Here is a 16,848-nt window from a genome sequence, read left to right as displayed (position 1 = left end):
ATTAGTTCTCCACAGAGACTTGTAGTTTCTGGTGGCAACTCATGAGTAAATGGGCAGCAGGGCCCAATTTGGATCAGGACCACTGTACAGGAGAGGCAAGAATCCCTGCCTTCTCCCCTGTGCTGTTTTCGGTGGCTGAAACAGCTTGCAGGCCACGGGAAGAAAAGCTATTTGCTCTGCTGGGAGCCAGCACATGATCTGAATGTTTGCATGTGCTAGCTCCCCACAGAGAAAATAATGCTCACATCCACAGCTCTCGTGTTGTTTCAGGTGCCAAAAACAGAACGAGAGAGAAGGCAGGAATTCCTCCTCCCATGCAGTGGTCCCAAGCCAAACAGGGCCCTGTTGCACGTGTATTCACGAGTTGCCACTAGCAACTACAGTATAGCTGCAAGTCTCCATGCAGAACTCATGCGATTTAGGCTCTTAGAAGAACCTGGGAAATGAACAGGATTGACTGGACTGACCTCTCTAGTATGCCTAGTAGAGTTCTCTTCTACCCCCAAGGAACAGCTGAACAACAGAACCGGGAGAAAGAATCGTTTCCACTTTCTGGAGCATGCCCTATGGAACCAGAGTAGGCTCCTCTGTGCCCTGCAGAGAGAGCCCAGAGTAACAGGGACATATGGGCAGAAGGACTATCATCCTGGGATTTCAGGCAGGCTCACTGCTTCCCAGACTGAACCACCTACATACTAACCTGCAGAAGTTGTGTTGCAGTAGCTCTCTGCTCAGGGTTCTTCACTAAACACTTTTTCACAAAATCAGTGAATTCATCAGACCACAATTCTGGCTTCCGGAATGTTGGAGGGGGGTTTGTAGGAATCATAAAAATTGCCTATTGTTTTAAGGGGAAGGAAAAGAAGTCTGTAAGACTATCAGTATTTCAGCAAATTATAACAGTATGTTTTTTTCAGGTTGAAAACTGGAAGGAGAAGGAGTTCACTCCAGTACCACTGGGATAAAGAAAGCAAATCCATCTGCCACCAATACAGCAATACCCTCTCATTAAATTGTACATCTCACAAAAACATTTTACATTTCTCCATCTCTTTGCTAAAAAGTGAACATGCTTTCTGGTTATGCCTATACAACAAAGTTGCAACGGATGAAAATCAAATTCCAATTTTATACAAGACACTGATTTGGGTCATCAGCTGGCTGAGTACTTAAGTACCGTAAAATAATCTAACAGCTCATTCCTGAGCCCCTGGCGGCTGGGGACGGCATGGATGAGGAGCTGCTGTGCCGCCTCCAAACCGGTATCCCAGCCGCGAAAATATTTAAAATATATAAACAACAGATTCTTCTTATAGCCTCAAAAAGCCCATAAATCCAAATTAATTGTAAACCTAAAATTTAACACATACTGCAGGAAAAACATTTACTCCTGACCTTGACAATTATCAACTTTTGAACTTTTGATACATAATAGCATAAGTCAGCTTAATATAGCAGTAGCTATCAGAAAACCAAAAGGGGGGGATTCGTTTAACTACTGTTTATACTGTATCATCAGCCTCATCATAGAATGAACTGAAGTTCTATATAGTAATTAGCACTGACCTATGACACAATGACTCAGTATAAACTTTACTACATAAGCCACTATACACAGGATAATTAAAGTAAGTTCTAAAGCCTTCAAAGATTTTTATTTCACTTTACAAGGTTGCTTGGCATCAACCCCATAACAATTTTTTCAAGTACAATTCTGAATTGCTTTTTATGGCCAAACAATTGGCCATGTGAACCAACAAAGCATTTCTTACAGTTAAATACTCAATATACACTGTACAGAAGAGTAGCTGATTTGCTAAGTCTGCACTGAAGTAGATATGTTGGCCCAGGTGGTTGTATCCAGATGATTGGTGCAGAGTCAGCCAGTGGATAAATACGGATGGCAAATGGAAGTTTCTCAGATATTAATCAATTGTTGAGCATAGCTAGTTTTGAAGGTGTGTAGCGGATGTTGGGAACTAACTGGAGCTGGCAACCCTACAACACCCCTATGTTACAGTTCCATTATTTATATTTCATTGTTTTATATATATATAAACACAAATATATATATATATGGTGTGTGTGTGTGTGTGTTTATATATATATAAACACACACACACCATTTCTTCAAGGATATGTTGTCTAATTTTGTACATGATTAACCTGCTAAAATGTTACTGAGTTTAATGTTGAAGAGTTTAGCTTGTCTTATATGAGTTTGCTTCTGTTCAAATACTATCATTCCCTTCTGTTTACTAAACTAAAATACATGGGCTAATATTGCAAAGGCTGCAGCAGTTTGCAACTACTGGATATATTTGAAATTTTGCTTGTAGAAAACTAAGGCATTTCCACTTTTAGATTTCATAAGTAAGCTCATTGTATATGATACACTGACACTTTTTATAATTTTAAAGCAGTAAAATAAGTATAGCTGAATAAGAAAGTTTCACATCAATCTCAATTTCTCTCAAAGCTTGAGATTTTCTTCAGGAAAAAGGTTTTCTTCCACAGCTTCAAAATTTGTACATCTCTACTTTCATCCAGTGAAATCTCAGTGCAGGGGTCCCCAATGGGGCACCCACCAGCACCATGGCACCCGCTGACACCTTTCCAGGCACCCGCCAAGCGTTTGAGAATTGGTTGGGCCAGGTAGGGCTTTTGCCCAGCAAGTCTTCTGATTGGCTGTGTAGATTTTTTAAAATGTTGCTTTGGCAGCAGCTGCCGCCACAATACAAGGATCTTCACAGTGTGACTGAAGGTAAGCCACAGCAGCCATTGCATGTGGCTTCACCACTTTGTGGCTGCACTAGGGTTGCCAACCTCCAGGTGGTTAGTCAAACAAACAGCACTAATGACCAACCGAAAACTTAACAAAAATATCAAAAATATATTTACAAAACCTCAGTGTATCTACTTACTACCCCTACGTATTATGCTAGAAAATCAACATAACACTCTTAACGGTTTTCTTATAATAATGTGTGTGTGTGTGTGTATGTGTGTGTGTGTGTTAAGTGCCGTCAAGTCGCTTCCGACTCATGGCGACCCTATGAATGAAAGTCCTCCAAAATGTCCTATCTTTGACAGCCTTGCTCAGATCTTGCAAATTGAGGGCTGTGGCTTCCTTTATTAAGTCAGTCCATCTCTTGTTGGGTCTTCCTCTTTTCCTGCTGAACTCAACTTTTCCTATAATAATAATAGAGTCAAAATTTAAAGTCCAGTCCTCGCTCACGCAAGTTAGAAAACCTTGGTCAAGAAAAAGGTTAAGGAAAGAATGTGCTCAATGTCTTGATTAGTCTAACCATCTGCAGTGTTTGCCTGAACAATTTCAACTAATGAGGTGAAGAAAACAAATCGTACTGGGAGCCAAACTAAAGATGTCATCTGAAAAACTTAACATTTCAAAACATTTTCTGCATTTAAATTATATATTTTTATTGAACTGTAGCTGTTTAACGGATTAATGAAGAAAGCATTCTTGAAATTAATTAAATCACTGACAAGAAGTCATGCTAAATTTCAGCGGATTGATACATAACCATGAAAAATTAAATACAAATAATACAACTGTTAAATTAATACATTAATGTTAACAATTAAATTATGTATTGAGAACCGAACTGGGGAGCTGTAATCTCTCAAAAGTGCATCATAAACCTTTCAGGCCACTTAGTTTTTTAATTATCACTTAATAAATAGAACTATTACCTACGCTAGCTTGGGAGTGGATCAAGAGACCATTGAAACAAATGAAAATTTTGCAGTGACTTCTGTGAATACCTGCTCATACCTCAAATCTGAAAACTAGTTCTATCAATGTAATTAGGTACAGATTCTTACTTAAGATTTAATCTTTGAAGGGAGGTAGTTTAAGAATGGAAGTAAAAGCCCCAATGTTTCTTTGTAATGCTTCAAACCAGTTCTCAAATTTAAAAAAGATTCTCATTAAATTCTAACTAGCTTTTTTAAAGAACAGTGTTACAGTGTGCACCAGTAGTATAGCTTTCCATAATTTATACTCAAACTGTAATATTTATTCGTTTACATAATGACCTTTGGATATTATTTAACACTGGTGTACTTAAGACAGTATAGCAATGACACAGAAGATGGAAAAGATAAGAGGACAACAATCACATGATTAAGAGCAAAGATAGGTTAGCGCACAATAAGCATTTTATCTTCACCTACGATATTACTCCTAGTAAGTTCAGTACATGCTTTTATTATTCAAGAGGTCCCATGAGCAAACACGGCTTTCAGAACAGGATCATCAAGAACCACAAATTGATGAAGATTATCCTACACATCACTCAGGTTCTCTAGAGTCAAGCTTTCACACGATGGTGTTAGAACTGTGTCTTTAAATGGGGCTATCACAACTTCTGATCTAGGCCTTTCTCTTGTTATCTTATTTTATAGCATTTTGCCAATAAAAACTCCCTCAGGCTGGAGAGTTATGACCCATGTCACCAACCACACCCTCCTGTTATGCCACTATACCAGATACACTGTTAACTTTAGGTAAGTGAATTAAAGTGGATTCCTTTTCTTAGGGTGTCTTATTTTACACTACACAGGATTTCCTTAAACTTGTACCAAGCAGATGATCAGCTACAAATCAAGACATAGATTGACTAAAACCAGCAGAGGCAAGGCTTCATAGAAGCAGAATCCAGAAACAGACAGGTATTTTTTCTTCAGCAGCCTCTTCTGTTCCAAGTCAGCTCAAATAGCCAATGCTGGATATCTTGAGCTCTCCAGTTCAAGCACCTAGTTATGGTTACTTGACCTGGAGCCACTGCCAAACTCCAGAATCTCTTCCTACATTAGGGCTACAAGCTCTGGGTTGGGAAATATCTGGATAGATGGGGAGGGGTGGGGGTGGAGCCTGGGGAGGGTGTTTGGGGAGGGTATAATGCCATAGAGTCTACCTTCCAAAGCAGCCATTTATCCAGGTGAACTGATCTCCGTCACCTGGAGATCAGTTGTAATAGCGAGAGATCTCCAGCCACCACCTGGATGTTGGCAAAGCCCACCCCTACACCCACCCCCAACTCTCAGACACCAGTGAAATCTCTCTACCAAGATTGTGGTTTACCTACCCTGCCTACATGGCTTTGATAATCTGCTTTCTTCTCAGACTATTGGTCCAATACATGCTCATTATTCCTTTATAATTTGTGTCTAGGGTTGAATCCGCTATTTATTCAATACTCCCACGAACTGTGGCTACCAAACATAACAAGAACATTGGTTCTTTAGGTTATCCGGGCTGTGTGACCGTGGTCTTGGTATTTTCTTTCCTGACGTTTCGCCAGCAGCTGTGGCAGGCATCTTCAGAGGAGTAACACTGAAGGACAGTGTCTCTCGACACTGTTGACACTGTCCTTCAGTGTTACTCCTCTGAAGATGCCTGCCACAGCTGCTGGCGAAACGTCAGGAAAGAAAATACCAAGACCACGGTCACACAGCCCGGATAACCAACAAGAACCAATGAACTCTGACCGTGAAAGCCTTCGACAATATAACAAGAACAATTTTTTTTTAAAAAGAGGAAATATTAACAATGCTATCCTAAGCAGAGATACACCCTTCTAAATCCAGTGAAGTCAACAGACTTTTAACTCTACTTAGAACTGCATTGTAAGCCTGCTAAAATTAAAAGGCATCATTAAATAAAGCCCTAAAATTATCTACAGCGGCCAAATACTCAAAGCATCTGTTTTGCAAGACGTTGGAAACTTTGGTGGAAAAAGGAATCTTGAAGATGGAAAGCTGCCTCTAAGTACTTAATATAACCACTACTTAAAATTTATATAGCCTTTAGAGTGTTCAGAGAGCTACATATACACTAATCCTTTCAATAACCCTGTGGGCTAGGGTAAGTACCCTGACAGTGAAGATGGGTTATTGAAGCTGAGAGCTGGGTTACTGAAGCCCTTTGCAAAAGTGAAAGCAAACCAGGCCCAATTCATAACTTAGTATTTTAGCCACTACTGTCCACCAATATACACTTCTCATCATACATCAAATATGCAAACATAGAAGACTTGATGTGACGCACAAAATTAACTGTTCTTATGATAACCAGCGGCCATCAGAGTTTTATACCTCAAGGCAAACTTAATCTTACAGTTAAGGAGAGAAGAAGAGCTATTTTATGATGGTGAAGAAGATGAAACAATACACATTCAAAAATAGTTTCACAGGGTACCCAACAGGTAAAATAGATGCCTAAACATGTTTCGTACCTTCAGATTTATCAAACGGAGAAAAATTACAACTTTCTCCTTTCCTGTACAAGATACAAAAGATGTGATATTTTGTTTGTGTTACAATTACGCTAATTCAGTGCAGGTCGTTTGCATTTTTACTGAGTCCAGATGACATTTACTAAACTATACATGAAACAATTTGAAAAAGTAAGGATTCTGACTGCTGTTGGGTAGGTCATACAGAGGCTATATAATACTATTGTCTTCGTTAACACCAAACCAAACAGTTGAAAGTAACTAATATTTCTGCACTCAGAGGGTTTTGTTTCGTTTTTTACGTTTCGATGTCAGCTAACAGGCAAGAACAGCAGCTTTATAAAATATTTTCTTTCCTACAGCTTGGCTTTAAAAATGCACTGTTGGTCCCTCTGGGACAATAACAATACAATTTGCACTTCTATTTTAAATGTCAAGTGACTCTACCCAACTTACTGGCCTGTTGATTTGAAGCTACTGTAATACAAGGAAAACACACAGAAGTGGTGATTCAGTGACCATTTAAAACAGGAATGATCTAAATCTGTCCTGCTTCTGTAACAACATTCAACCACTATATTAGTTGGAAATGCAATTAGACCAATTTACTCCAAAGCATAAAGGGAGGTTCAAGTTTTGAACCCCCAATGAAACAGAGCCACTATTCCAGTATATTACAGTCATTTTTCATCACATCTAATATTTTATCTTACTAAACTAGAAAACATTCACATGTGTTGTAGTTAACAACGTGCAGTTGAGCTCTTTGATACTGATCTTCAACATACTGGATATACATTTAAGTTAGAACATTTGCTTCCCGCTTTTCTATCCAGATTGAGCCCTCAATGCAGTGGTTTAAAAAGACAGTAAAATCTACTTTTAAAACATGTGTAGAACAGCAAATTAAACACAAACAGAAAGGAGAGTCACTAAAGGAACACCAAACGGAACAGAGAGGTCTTCACAGAATCATAGAATAGAATCATAGAATCATAGAGTTGGAAGGGACCACCAGGGTCATCTAGTCCAGCCCCCTGCACAATGCAGGAAACTTACAACTACCTCCCCCACACACACCCAGTGACCCCTACTCCATGCCCAGAAGATGGCCAAGATGCCCTCCCTCCCATGAACTGCCCAAAATCATAGAATCAGCATTGCTGACAGATGGCCATCTAGTCTCCGGAAGGTCAAGACAATCACAGAAGGGAACAGACAAATCTCGCTGGGGAAGCAATTTCACAATTTTGGTACCACAAATGAGAAAGCTCATTCTCTGGTTGCCGGCCATCTAGCCTCAGATGATTGCAAAACCCAGAAAAGGACCCCCGAAAATGACTGTAATGGCTGGTAGGATTCATAAGGAAGTAGGCTATCCTTAAAGCCGGCTGGTTCCCAAGCCACATAGGGCTTTAAATGTCAATACCAACACCCGGAATTGGGCCCAGAAGTAAATTGGAAACCAGCACAAATGGAACAAGACTAGAGCGATGAGGTCCCTTGACCCACCCCAGCCAGCATTCCAGCTACAGCACTCTGTACCGATTGTAATTCCAGGACACTCTTCAAGGGCAGCCCCATGTAGAGAGCACTGCAGTAATCATCAGGCAAAACAGTTTACTTTCCTTGCAACATATACCAGGACTTGACAAATCCCAGGCATGAGATCGCCATGTGCCTAGATGTTTTATTATGGCACCTAGTATGTCAACAAACGCAACAACTGTTGTTTACTCCCCCTCCCAAGCTGTAAGAAAAAGTACTCGACTAGCTTTGGAAAGTTCTGCCCTGCACCTGAGGCTGCACCAGTTACAACTATGGGAAGGGAGTCAACATGAGCTGTTAGAGCAGTGGTCGGCAAACCCATTAGTCAAAAGAGCGAAATATCAAGAGTAGAACGATTGAGATTTCTTTTGAGAGCCACAGTCCTATTTGCTCCCCCCTGCCCGCCCTCACCGGGAGGGCGCCCTCCCCCTCCCCTGCAGCACCAGCACGGGGCCTGGGTTGGCAGAGCTCAGGGCCAGGCCGAGAAGCGCCGGGACCCTCGTGGCCGGGCAAGGCAGGGGGCTTTCCTGGGACGTGGAGGAGGGCTGGCTACGCGAGGAGGAGGCCGTCATGGCGCTGGGGGGCCCGAGGCATGACTTCTATCCAGAAAACCATTTTGCTATAGTTTACATGAGAAAGAGAAATGAATAAAGAACTTTAAACTTCCAAGAAATTGCTAAGTATCTTTAACCTCTGTAAAAATAAGGCAGAAGTTCAGGTATGCTCAGAAGCTGGATTTGCTCTTCAATCTGCAACAGGATTCCAGCAGTCCAGAACTCATACAACAGCAACCTGGCTGATTCAATTCTACCACATATATTCTACCACAATTCTACCACATATATTCTACCACGTATATTTAAGTCTCATTGTAGAGGCTGACCAACTGAAATTGACCCATACTATGAATATTATGAATGTACAGAGATTAATCAGTACAAGAAACCTTACAGTAGTTCACTTCAGCAGATAAGGTAAAGGTAAGGGTAGTCCCCTGTGCAAGCACCAGATCATTCCTAACCCATGGGGTGACATCACATCCCGACGTTTACTAGGCAGACTGTTTACGGGGTGGTTTGCCAGTGCCTTCCCCAGTCGTCTTCCCTTTATCCCCAGCAAGCTGGGTACTCATTTTTCTGACCTTGCTGAGTCAACCTTGAGCCGGCTACCTGAAACCGACTTCCATTTGGATCGAATTCAGGTTGTGAATACAGCTTGGACTGCAGTACTGCAGCTTACCACTCTGTGCCACAGGGCTCCTTCAGCAGATAAAAGTGATGGCTATAATAAAAACTTCAACACTTATTAGTGTATCTCTATTGACCAAATAATGCCTTCTCATTACATACACAGATCAACGCCAATTTTCCTGTAATGTATGGTTTAGACTAGAGCAAAAATTAGGTTCTCTTCTGTAGTTTTGGATTCATTGTTTGTGCTCCATGAATTTGTAACCACCACAGTTGATTATTATAATAATCTCTGAAATTAAAGTCAGATTTTAAAAATAGACAGGTAGCAGCATACAACTGGAATACACAATTCAAGTAGTTCATTGCTTTGACAATAAATGAAACAGAAGTGCAAAGTCAAGATTTCGTATAGTTCCTGTTACACCCTGTGCCTTCAGGTATTAAGCCCAAGAGTTAAAATATGGAAGAGTTCTAATCATTTCCATTTCCCCAGTCAAAGCCATCAACATTCAGGTAACACAGTGATGAAATGTATGGATGGGATCTATCCTTTGGCTTTGGAGTCCCAAAGAAAGAGAAATACATTCGCTTCCACCAGCATTTAGAAGTGATGGAAGGGGCATGAGTAATTGTTATTATGATCTTCCTCAGCATATCTCATCTTAAAAACTGCCAAATTGTGAATTCTTTATGAAACTTCATGATCAGAAGTCAACACATGAAATTGCTAGCCACCCGCTGTCAGAAACGGCATCATGTTTATAGCTAACAGCCAGCAACTGTCTTTAAAATTTCTTGAATTTCCAAAAAGGAGGGGTCTGTCATAAAGTAAAGAACAAACTCATTAAAGGCTTTTAAGTAATCCCAAATTAGTTCCCAGAGTTCAAACTGAATACTGTGTTCATAGTAATTGGTACACGAATCTCATTATGGTTAACTTACAAGATTTTATTCTGGTTTCAATTTTATGCCTCTTTGATACATGGACCTCACAGATATCAGAAAGGAAGATGTGGGGAGATTCTTACAGTCTAGAGTAGTCAAGCTATTCAAATCACATGGCACAGAGTTCCCTCCAGGTCAAAACAAAAGGGTCCCCTCCTTATGGAAAGGGAGACACAGAAACACGCAATAAAGGTGATGCCATTGAAATGAAGATTGGCTAACATTATCCTAAGCATTTGAATGTGGAGGAAGGCAGTCAACAGTTTCCATAGTTTTGGTATGAATTTACAACTGGGCGTGGAAATGTCACTCAGCTTTTAAACTGCATAATAACATGACATATATGAGCTTGCAAGAAACAATCCATTGAAAAAACAATAAATTATGAACTACAAATACAAAGTGTTTTCTTGATCAACAAATCTGAACAGCATTTGATGCTGGCTAGCACCTTTACATATTAAATCAAGGGTATGGGAGAAGTCCTCAACTTTTAGTGGAAAGCTATTAGGGGAAGAATAACCCATTTTCACTCTGTTTATCCCAAAATATATCCATGATCAATGTGTGGCCTAAGGAAAGCTTTTAGCTTTATCTTATCTAGTGTATTTTATATCTTGACCTTCCTCCACGGAGCTCAGAGCCATGTACACAGCTCTTCCTCTGCCCACTTTATCCTCTCCCAACTAAGTCAGTACAGGACGCCAAAAAAGGAACTGTGAATGTCTTATATTCAGACAATATTCTTAGCACAATTCTCAGCACAGACGGTCTTTCCAGAAATATGTACCATTTTGTAATCAAACTTCTTCAGTATGCCTTGAAGCTGGACACCGCCTCGCATAGCAACAAGCTCCACCCAAGAAAGAATTTGGGACAGATGTAGTTGATTGTGTTTGTATTATCATTTTTGGACACTCTCTGCTAGTTGTATACTTAGGATTACTTGGCTATTACTGTACTATTGTTACAGTGTCATATATGAAAATATTGTCTGAATATAAGACATTCACAGTTCCTTTTTTGGCGTCCTATACTGACTTTGTTGGTTGTATGTTTAGTATAGAGGTGTTCCTTTAATTGTTGCACTTTATCCTCTCAACAACCACGTGAGGACAGTTGGGCTGAGGGGAATGTGACTGGCCCAAGGATACCCAGAAAACTTCATATCATTACACCACACTGGTCTCTATTTCCCCCCAACAATAGCTGCTGCAAGAACATCTAAAATTATCACTCTTTGGCAAACAATATCCATACCTCAAGTAAACTTTGATTATATAAAGGAGTCTTATATGCATGATTAAAACACTAAAAGTTTCAGTATCTTGTAGCCCGATTAAGTTTGCACCAACTTTTGAGTCAAAATGAGACCATCCAAACTAGGAGTTGACAGACCTTTTAATATAATATATGACAAAAAGAATATATGCCACAAATCCATACTCTACAACACTGGTTCCCAACCAGGGGTCCGTGGACCCCCAGGGGTCCACGAGAACTAAACCAGGGGTCCTCGAAACAAAGTTATAAACCCATAATAAATTAATATTTACGTGGGCGGCATGGCGGCGGCTCGCGGGTGCAGAGCGCGGCGGCGTGCGGTGGTGACTCACGGGAGCAGAGCGTGACAAGTAAGGAACATCTGGGGCGGGGAGGCCGGGGGAGGGTGCAAGCGAGCCTCACACAACCACACACAATAGGAGAAACATTCATCAAACCTTGTTTGATGATAGCTGTCGAAGAGGTTTTAGGGATGGAAGCCAAAAAGAAAATACAAGAAATACCTCTATCGAACAACACAGTAAAAGCTCGAATTGAAATTATTTCAAATGACATTGAGGAGCAGCTTGTTTCGAAAATAAAAAATTCGCCATGTTTCGCTTTGCAGTGTGATGAATCGACAGACGTTTCTAATTGCAGTCAGTTGCTCGTATTTGTCCGCTTTTTAGACGACGACAACACTATTAAAGAGGAATTATTGATTTCGCGGAAACTGGAAACGACGTCAAAAGGTATCGACGTCATGAATATAATAGCGGAGTATTTTGAGAAACAGCATTATGTGAGAAAAGCTCGCCGGCTTCTGTACGGATGGTGCTCCAGCTATGTTAGGATCACGCTCCAGTCTAGCAACATTAATAAAACAGAAGAATCCTTCAGCAATAACAACTCATTGTATCATACATCGTCAGGCGTTAGCTTCCAAGACTCTTCCTAAAAGCCTTGTTAATACCATGGAAATGGCCATAAAAGTGGTCAATGTTATTAAAAGCAGCGCCTTAAATACACGCCTTTTAAAAAAACTGTGCACTGAAATGGACTCCGATCATGAGACTCTTCTTTTCCACACCAAAGTTCGTTGGCTATCGAAAGGCAATATGCTGGGAAGGTTATTTGAACTAAGAAAAGAGGTTGAGCTGTTTCTAGCCGAGAAGAAAATTAAAGATTTACTAGAGCTGTTTTCTGATTCGAAAAGTCAGATGCATTTGGCTTATCTTGTGGATATTTTCTCACATTTGAATAAACTAAACTTACAGTTGCAAGGTTCTGGAAACATAAATTTAGCAGGTGTGGGAAACATTTTTATGACTGAAGACAAACTGCGTGCCTTTATTTGCAAACTTCAATTATGGGTAGGCGAAAACAATTATTCTGTGTTTGTGACATTAAAAGCACTGGTCGATGATAGTAAAGATGACATGATCACTGCAAATGTACAAGACAACATCAGAAGTCATCTGCAAATGCTGGTAGATGAATTCCACCGTTACTTCCCGGAATATAACCAGACAGAATCAAAAAATACCCAAAAGTTGATTCGCAATCCTTTTGGTATTGCTGTTGAAGAGGTTGCAGAAGAAATCCAGGAAGAGCTCATTGAATTCCAAAATGATAGGCACTGTAAGGATGCATTTGAATCAGTTTCTCTTGAAGAGTTCTGGTGTAAAAAAGCAATTTCATATCCTACAGTTCGGGGATTCGCCTTGCGATACCTTATGCTCTTCTCCACAACTTATTTATGCGAACAAGGGTTTTCTGCTTTGCTTATAATTAAGAACAAGACCAGAAATCGTTTGGAAGCAAGTGATGATATTCGTGTAGCTCTGAGCAACAGTATTAGCCCCAGAATTGCCCAGCTTGTAAAAAGGATGCAAGCTCAAAAATCACATTGATTTACAATTAAAAGTTCTCTATTATAAAAAATATATTGAAATATTATTCTAAGTTTAATGTTTAACTAACAGTTATAATTAAAGTTTATTTTCAAATTCTCGGAATTTTTATTTTGAACCTTGGGGTCCCTGCACCGAACAAAAAAGTCCTAGTGGCCCCTGGTCAAAAAAAGGTTGGGAACCACTGCTCTACAACTACCATTTTAAAAATAAGCACATTTTGAAATATGCTTTCCAAGATCTGGCTTCCTGATTAAATGGACTGTATTGATAGAATTATAAATTGAAGTACAATTATATTTTTAATGCTAAATTCAAGAAGCACTCATTTTACAATCCTGCAGGTTAAATTTCCATATGTCTCACAGAATCAGATCTCCACCATTTGGAGTTAATAACATCTCATAAATGATCCTCAAAGAGGAAGGAAAAGCCATCTTTGGTTGACTGTCATTGGAATGGTTATTTAAACCTTAAGCAATCACAGAGTTCTTTCAAATTCTTATCATATTACCAAAATTTCATCAGAAACACATGTTAGCAGCACAATGTAGGTAGAATTATTGAACAACTTTTCTTTCACTTTCATAACAAATTAGGCAATGCACAGTTGATGCATCTGAAAAAAGTTACAGAATCACAAGCCTTAAGGCAAAGCACTGGGTGTCATAATCTAAACCATCACTGGCTAAAATTCAAAGGCAAAGGAAGCAAATGTATTATTTCATGCACCAAATTACTTTTTATTGCTGACCATCGTTATTTGTTAATCCCAGTGGTAAACGATAGACTGTCATTTGAACATTAAAAGCTTAAAAGTATCCTGAAAACCTAATGCAAGATTCAGTAAGATTCATAAACAAAGGCAGGGGCTATCTACCTATTACGTTAACAGACATCCCACGAGCTTTACAATACAAAAATGGTTACAAATAAACCAAAGAAATCCAAGTCATTTGACACCTGTCAGAGCTCAGCAAATCCAAGTCACCAGGTCACTGTGGGGCCTAAAAATGTCATTGTGCCACCTAGTTTTTCCAGCAATGGTTTTAGCCATTTGCTTTCTGTACTAGTGCCACTATTTAATTAAATGGAGCTTTTAAAAACAATAACAGAATTATGAGAAATTGTGAAAGATCTGGGTCAGGGTTAGAGGTTAGCTTTTGTTGTGATAATGACAACCAGTGTTACCCCTATATCATACATCTAATCCTGAACAATGGCCCCAGAATGTGGATTTAAAAACATCAGCATTCTGGAAAACCCCAAGGTTTGCAGAAAACTCTGAAAAAAATTTTTAAAGTTTTTCTTAGCATACTTCCCCACCCCCAATAACTCAAAGAAGTGAGATCCGTGCAAGACAGACCTCATAAATCTAATGAAGAAATGGTGACAGAGACCTAACACTCACCACAATCTTGCTAAGGGTTTTTCAGACAACACCCTGAGGGAAAAGGGGGCTGATGAGGAAACAGGAGGGGGGAGAGGAACAGGCAGCAGCAACTGTCAAGCCTCCAATCACCTGGGCCTCGGAGAAGAGGGCAGGTTGAAGCAGAAAGTAGTCCTCCACACTTCCTGCTTAAAGCCTCTTGCCCCCATTACCACCGTCTGCTTGCTGACTAGGGGGAGGTGTAGAGGAAAGCCTGTCCCGGTGCCCCCCATCAGCAGGTGGGGAGCAGCAAGAGGCTTTAAGCAGAAAGCATGGAGAGCACACTTTCTTTCAGCCTTCTGATTCAACCTTCCTTTTTTGGTCATACCTTTAATACAATCACAAGAAACCGTGAAGATGCCAGTATTAGGTGTTGTGGTTTCAATCAATCAATCTTTATTAAAACAGTCGTAGACCAGCACAGCTCTTCACAATTCACCAATGAAACCTTTAGCAACACTCTACCTTCAGGTTTATACAAATTGTAAAGTAGTTATTTGAACACTTATTATAAACTATTTATACTACCCATTAAAATTATTGGCATAGTGACGTTCTCAGCAGCATCTGACAGATTCTACAGGCTGGGGGTGTGGGGAGGAATATTTGCTGCTGGAATGAGTGAAAGCTTTTTTTTGTGTGGAGGGAAAGGACTCTAGGCTCATCCATTATATTTGAAACCCCTGCCTAAGCCTGTGCTCAGAAACAAACCTCTCCTGTATACTAACTATATGGGGAGACAGAGAAGTGAACTTATTCATTGTTTAGATAAGGTGACCCTGGACACTGAGAGGTACCTTTCTGCCCACATTTCATGATTCAGTCTGTTATGGGACCCAGCCCCCCCCCCCACTTATACTAGTTATGGGTGCATCCCAATTAGAATATTTTACCTTACTAGAACTGGGGATATGGGGCAACGGTCTGTGTACAGCCTTCAGATTTTGATACCAAGAGTATGGCACAACACACACCGAGAACTCTCGACCCCAAGAAGTCAGAGTGAGGAGAAATGCACACCACCTCCATTTCCACCATCAGGAAGGCTGATGGACATCCACTTCACCTTGTCAATAGCCAATACAGCCAGGATCAAAAGCTCCCTTGAAGCTTAAGCATCCCTTCACATCTTTGGGCTGCAATAACTGACTCTGGTTTTGCAATATCAAAAGCCAGTAGAGAGGGGATGTACGCCCTGGAAACACTATAATTAACTCAGAAAGCTCCACTGAGCGCTTCCTCGGATACTATCAACATATCCATACCCAACCTAACACCTACCCAGGTGCACTTTTCATGCATATTCTAGTACTCCTGGTATTATAGATCAGCATCCATTTTATAGGTCCAAAAATCTTATTCTTCCCCGTGTACCCCAAGAGGAACTAAGATCAGTACGAGTGGTTCCCCAAGCCCTCTGAATTTTGTAAATGGCTGCTATGCAACCATTTGCTTCAGTGCTGCATCTCATCCCATGATCAAGACAGGCTAGTATGATTTTGCTCTCCCCATTTTGCCTTCACAGCCCCTTTCTGTTTTCCTGTCTTTTTTTATTTCAAACATTTCTATGCCACCTTTCCACCCAATACAGGGTCCCCAAGGCAGTGAAAATCAGAACATTAAAAGCATTTCAAAAAATTAAAAATACAAATATATATAAATTATTTAAATCAATTAAAACAGATAAACACATACAAAGGTATGAGGGCTAATAAGAATTAGAAGAAACACCAAACAAAGCAAACTCTCCATCTGCTGGCTGACAATGATCGGTGGAGACAGATTAATCTCCCTGGGGAGGGAGTTCCAAAGTTTTGGTGCCAAGACTGAGAAGTCCCTTCCCATCACCCGTCTTGTTTCAAATGGCAGGGATACCCAAAGTAATGGGTCACTGTTGGTGGGGAACACAGATGTATGTGTTCTCTAGTAAAAGGTAAGGTAAAGGTCCCCTGTGCAAGCACCGAGTCATTCCTGACCCATGGGGTGATGTCACATCCCGATGTTTCCGAGGCAGACTGTTTGCAGGATGGTTTGTCAGTGCCTTCCCCAGTCATCTTCCCTTTACCCCCAGCAAGCTGGGTACTCATTTTACCGACCTTGGAAGGCTGAGTCAACCTTGAGCCGGCTACCTGAAACTGACTTCCATCAGGATCGAACTCAGGTCGTGAGCAGAGCTTGGACTGCAGTACTGCAGCTTACCACTCTGCGCCATGGGGCTCCTAAGTAGTAGAATAGCCAGCAGGAATTGCAGTCCTTCATCAGTCTCTACACCTTCCATGGGTAGAAAATACCTAGAA

At 40.5% G+C, this 16,848-nt stretch overlaps 1 protein-coding gene across 1 annotated transcript in view; it reads right to left on the bottom strand.

Moving 5' to 3' along the window:
• STK3 (serine/threonine kinase 3) overlaps positions 1 to 16,848 on the bottom strand; it is a 138,759-nt gene that overhangs the window by 76,931 nt on the left and 44,980 nt on the right. Inside the window, exon 7 of the mRNA XM_056854248.1 lies at positions 701 to 838. Coding sequence (XP_056710226.1) covers positions 701 to 838 — 138 coding nt within the window. The remainder of the gene's footprint in view (positions 1 to 700; positions 839 to 16,848) is intronic.

Source organism: Euleptes europaea, chromosome 8, assembly GCF_029931775.1.
Source record: "Euleptes europaea isolate rEulEur1 chromosome 8, rEulEur1.hap1, whole genome shotgun sequence".
Taxonomy (NCBI): Eukaryota; Metazoa; Chordata; class Lepidosauria; order Squamata; family Sphaerodactylidae; genus Euleptes; species Euleptes europaea.
This window is presented reverse-complemented; position numbering and strand designations above follow the sequence as displayed.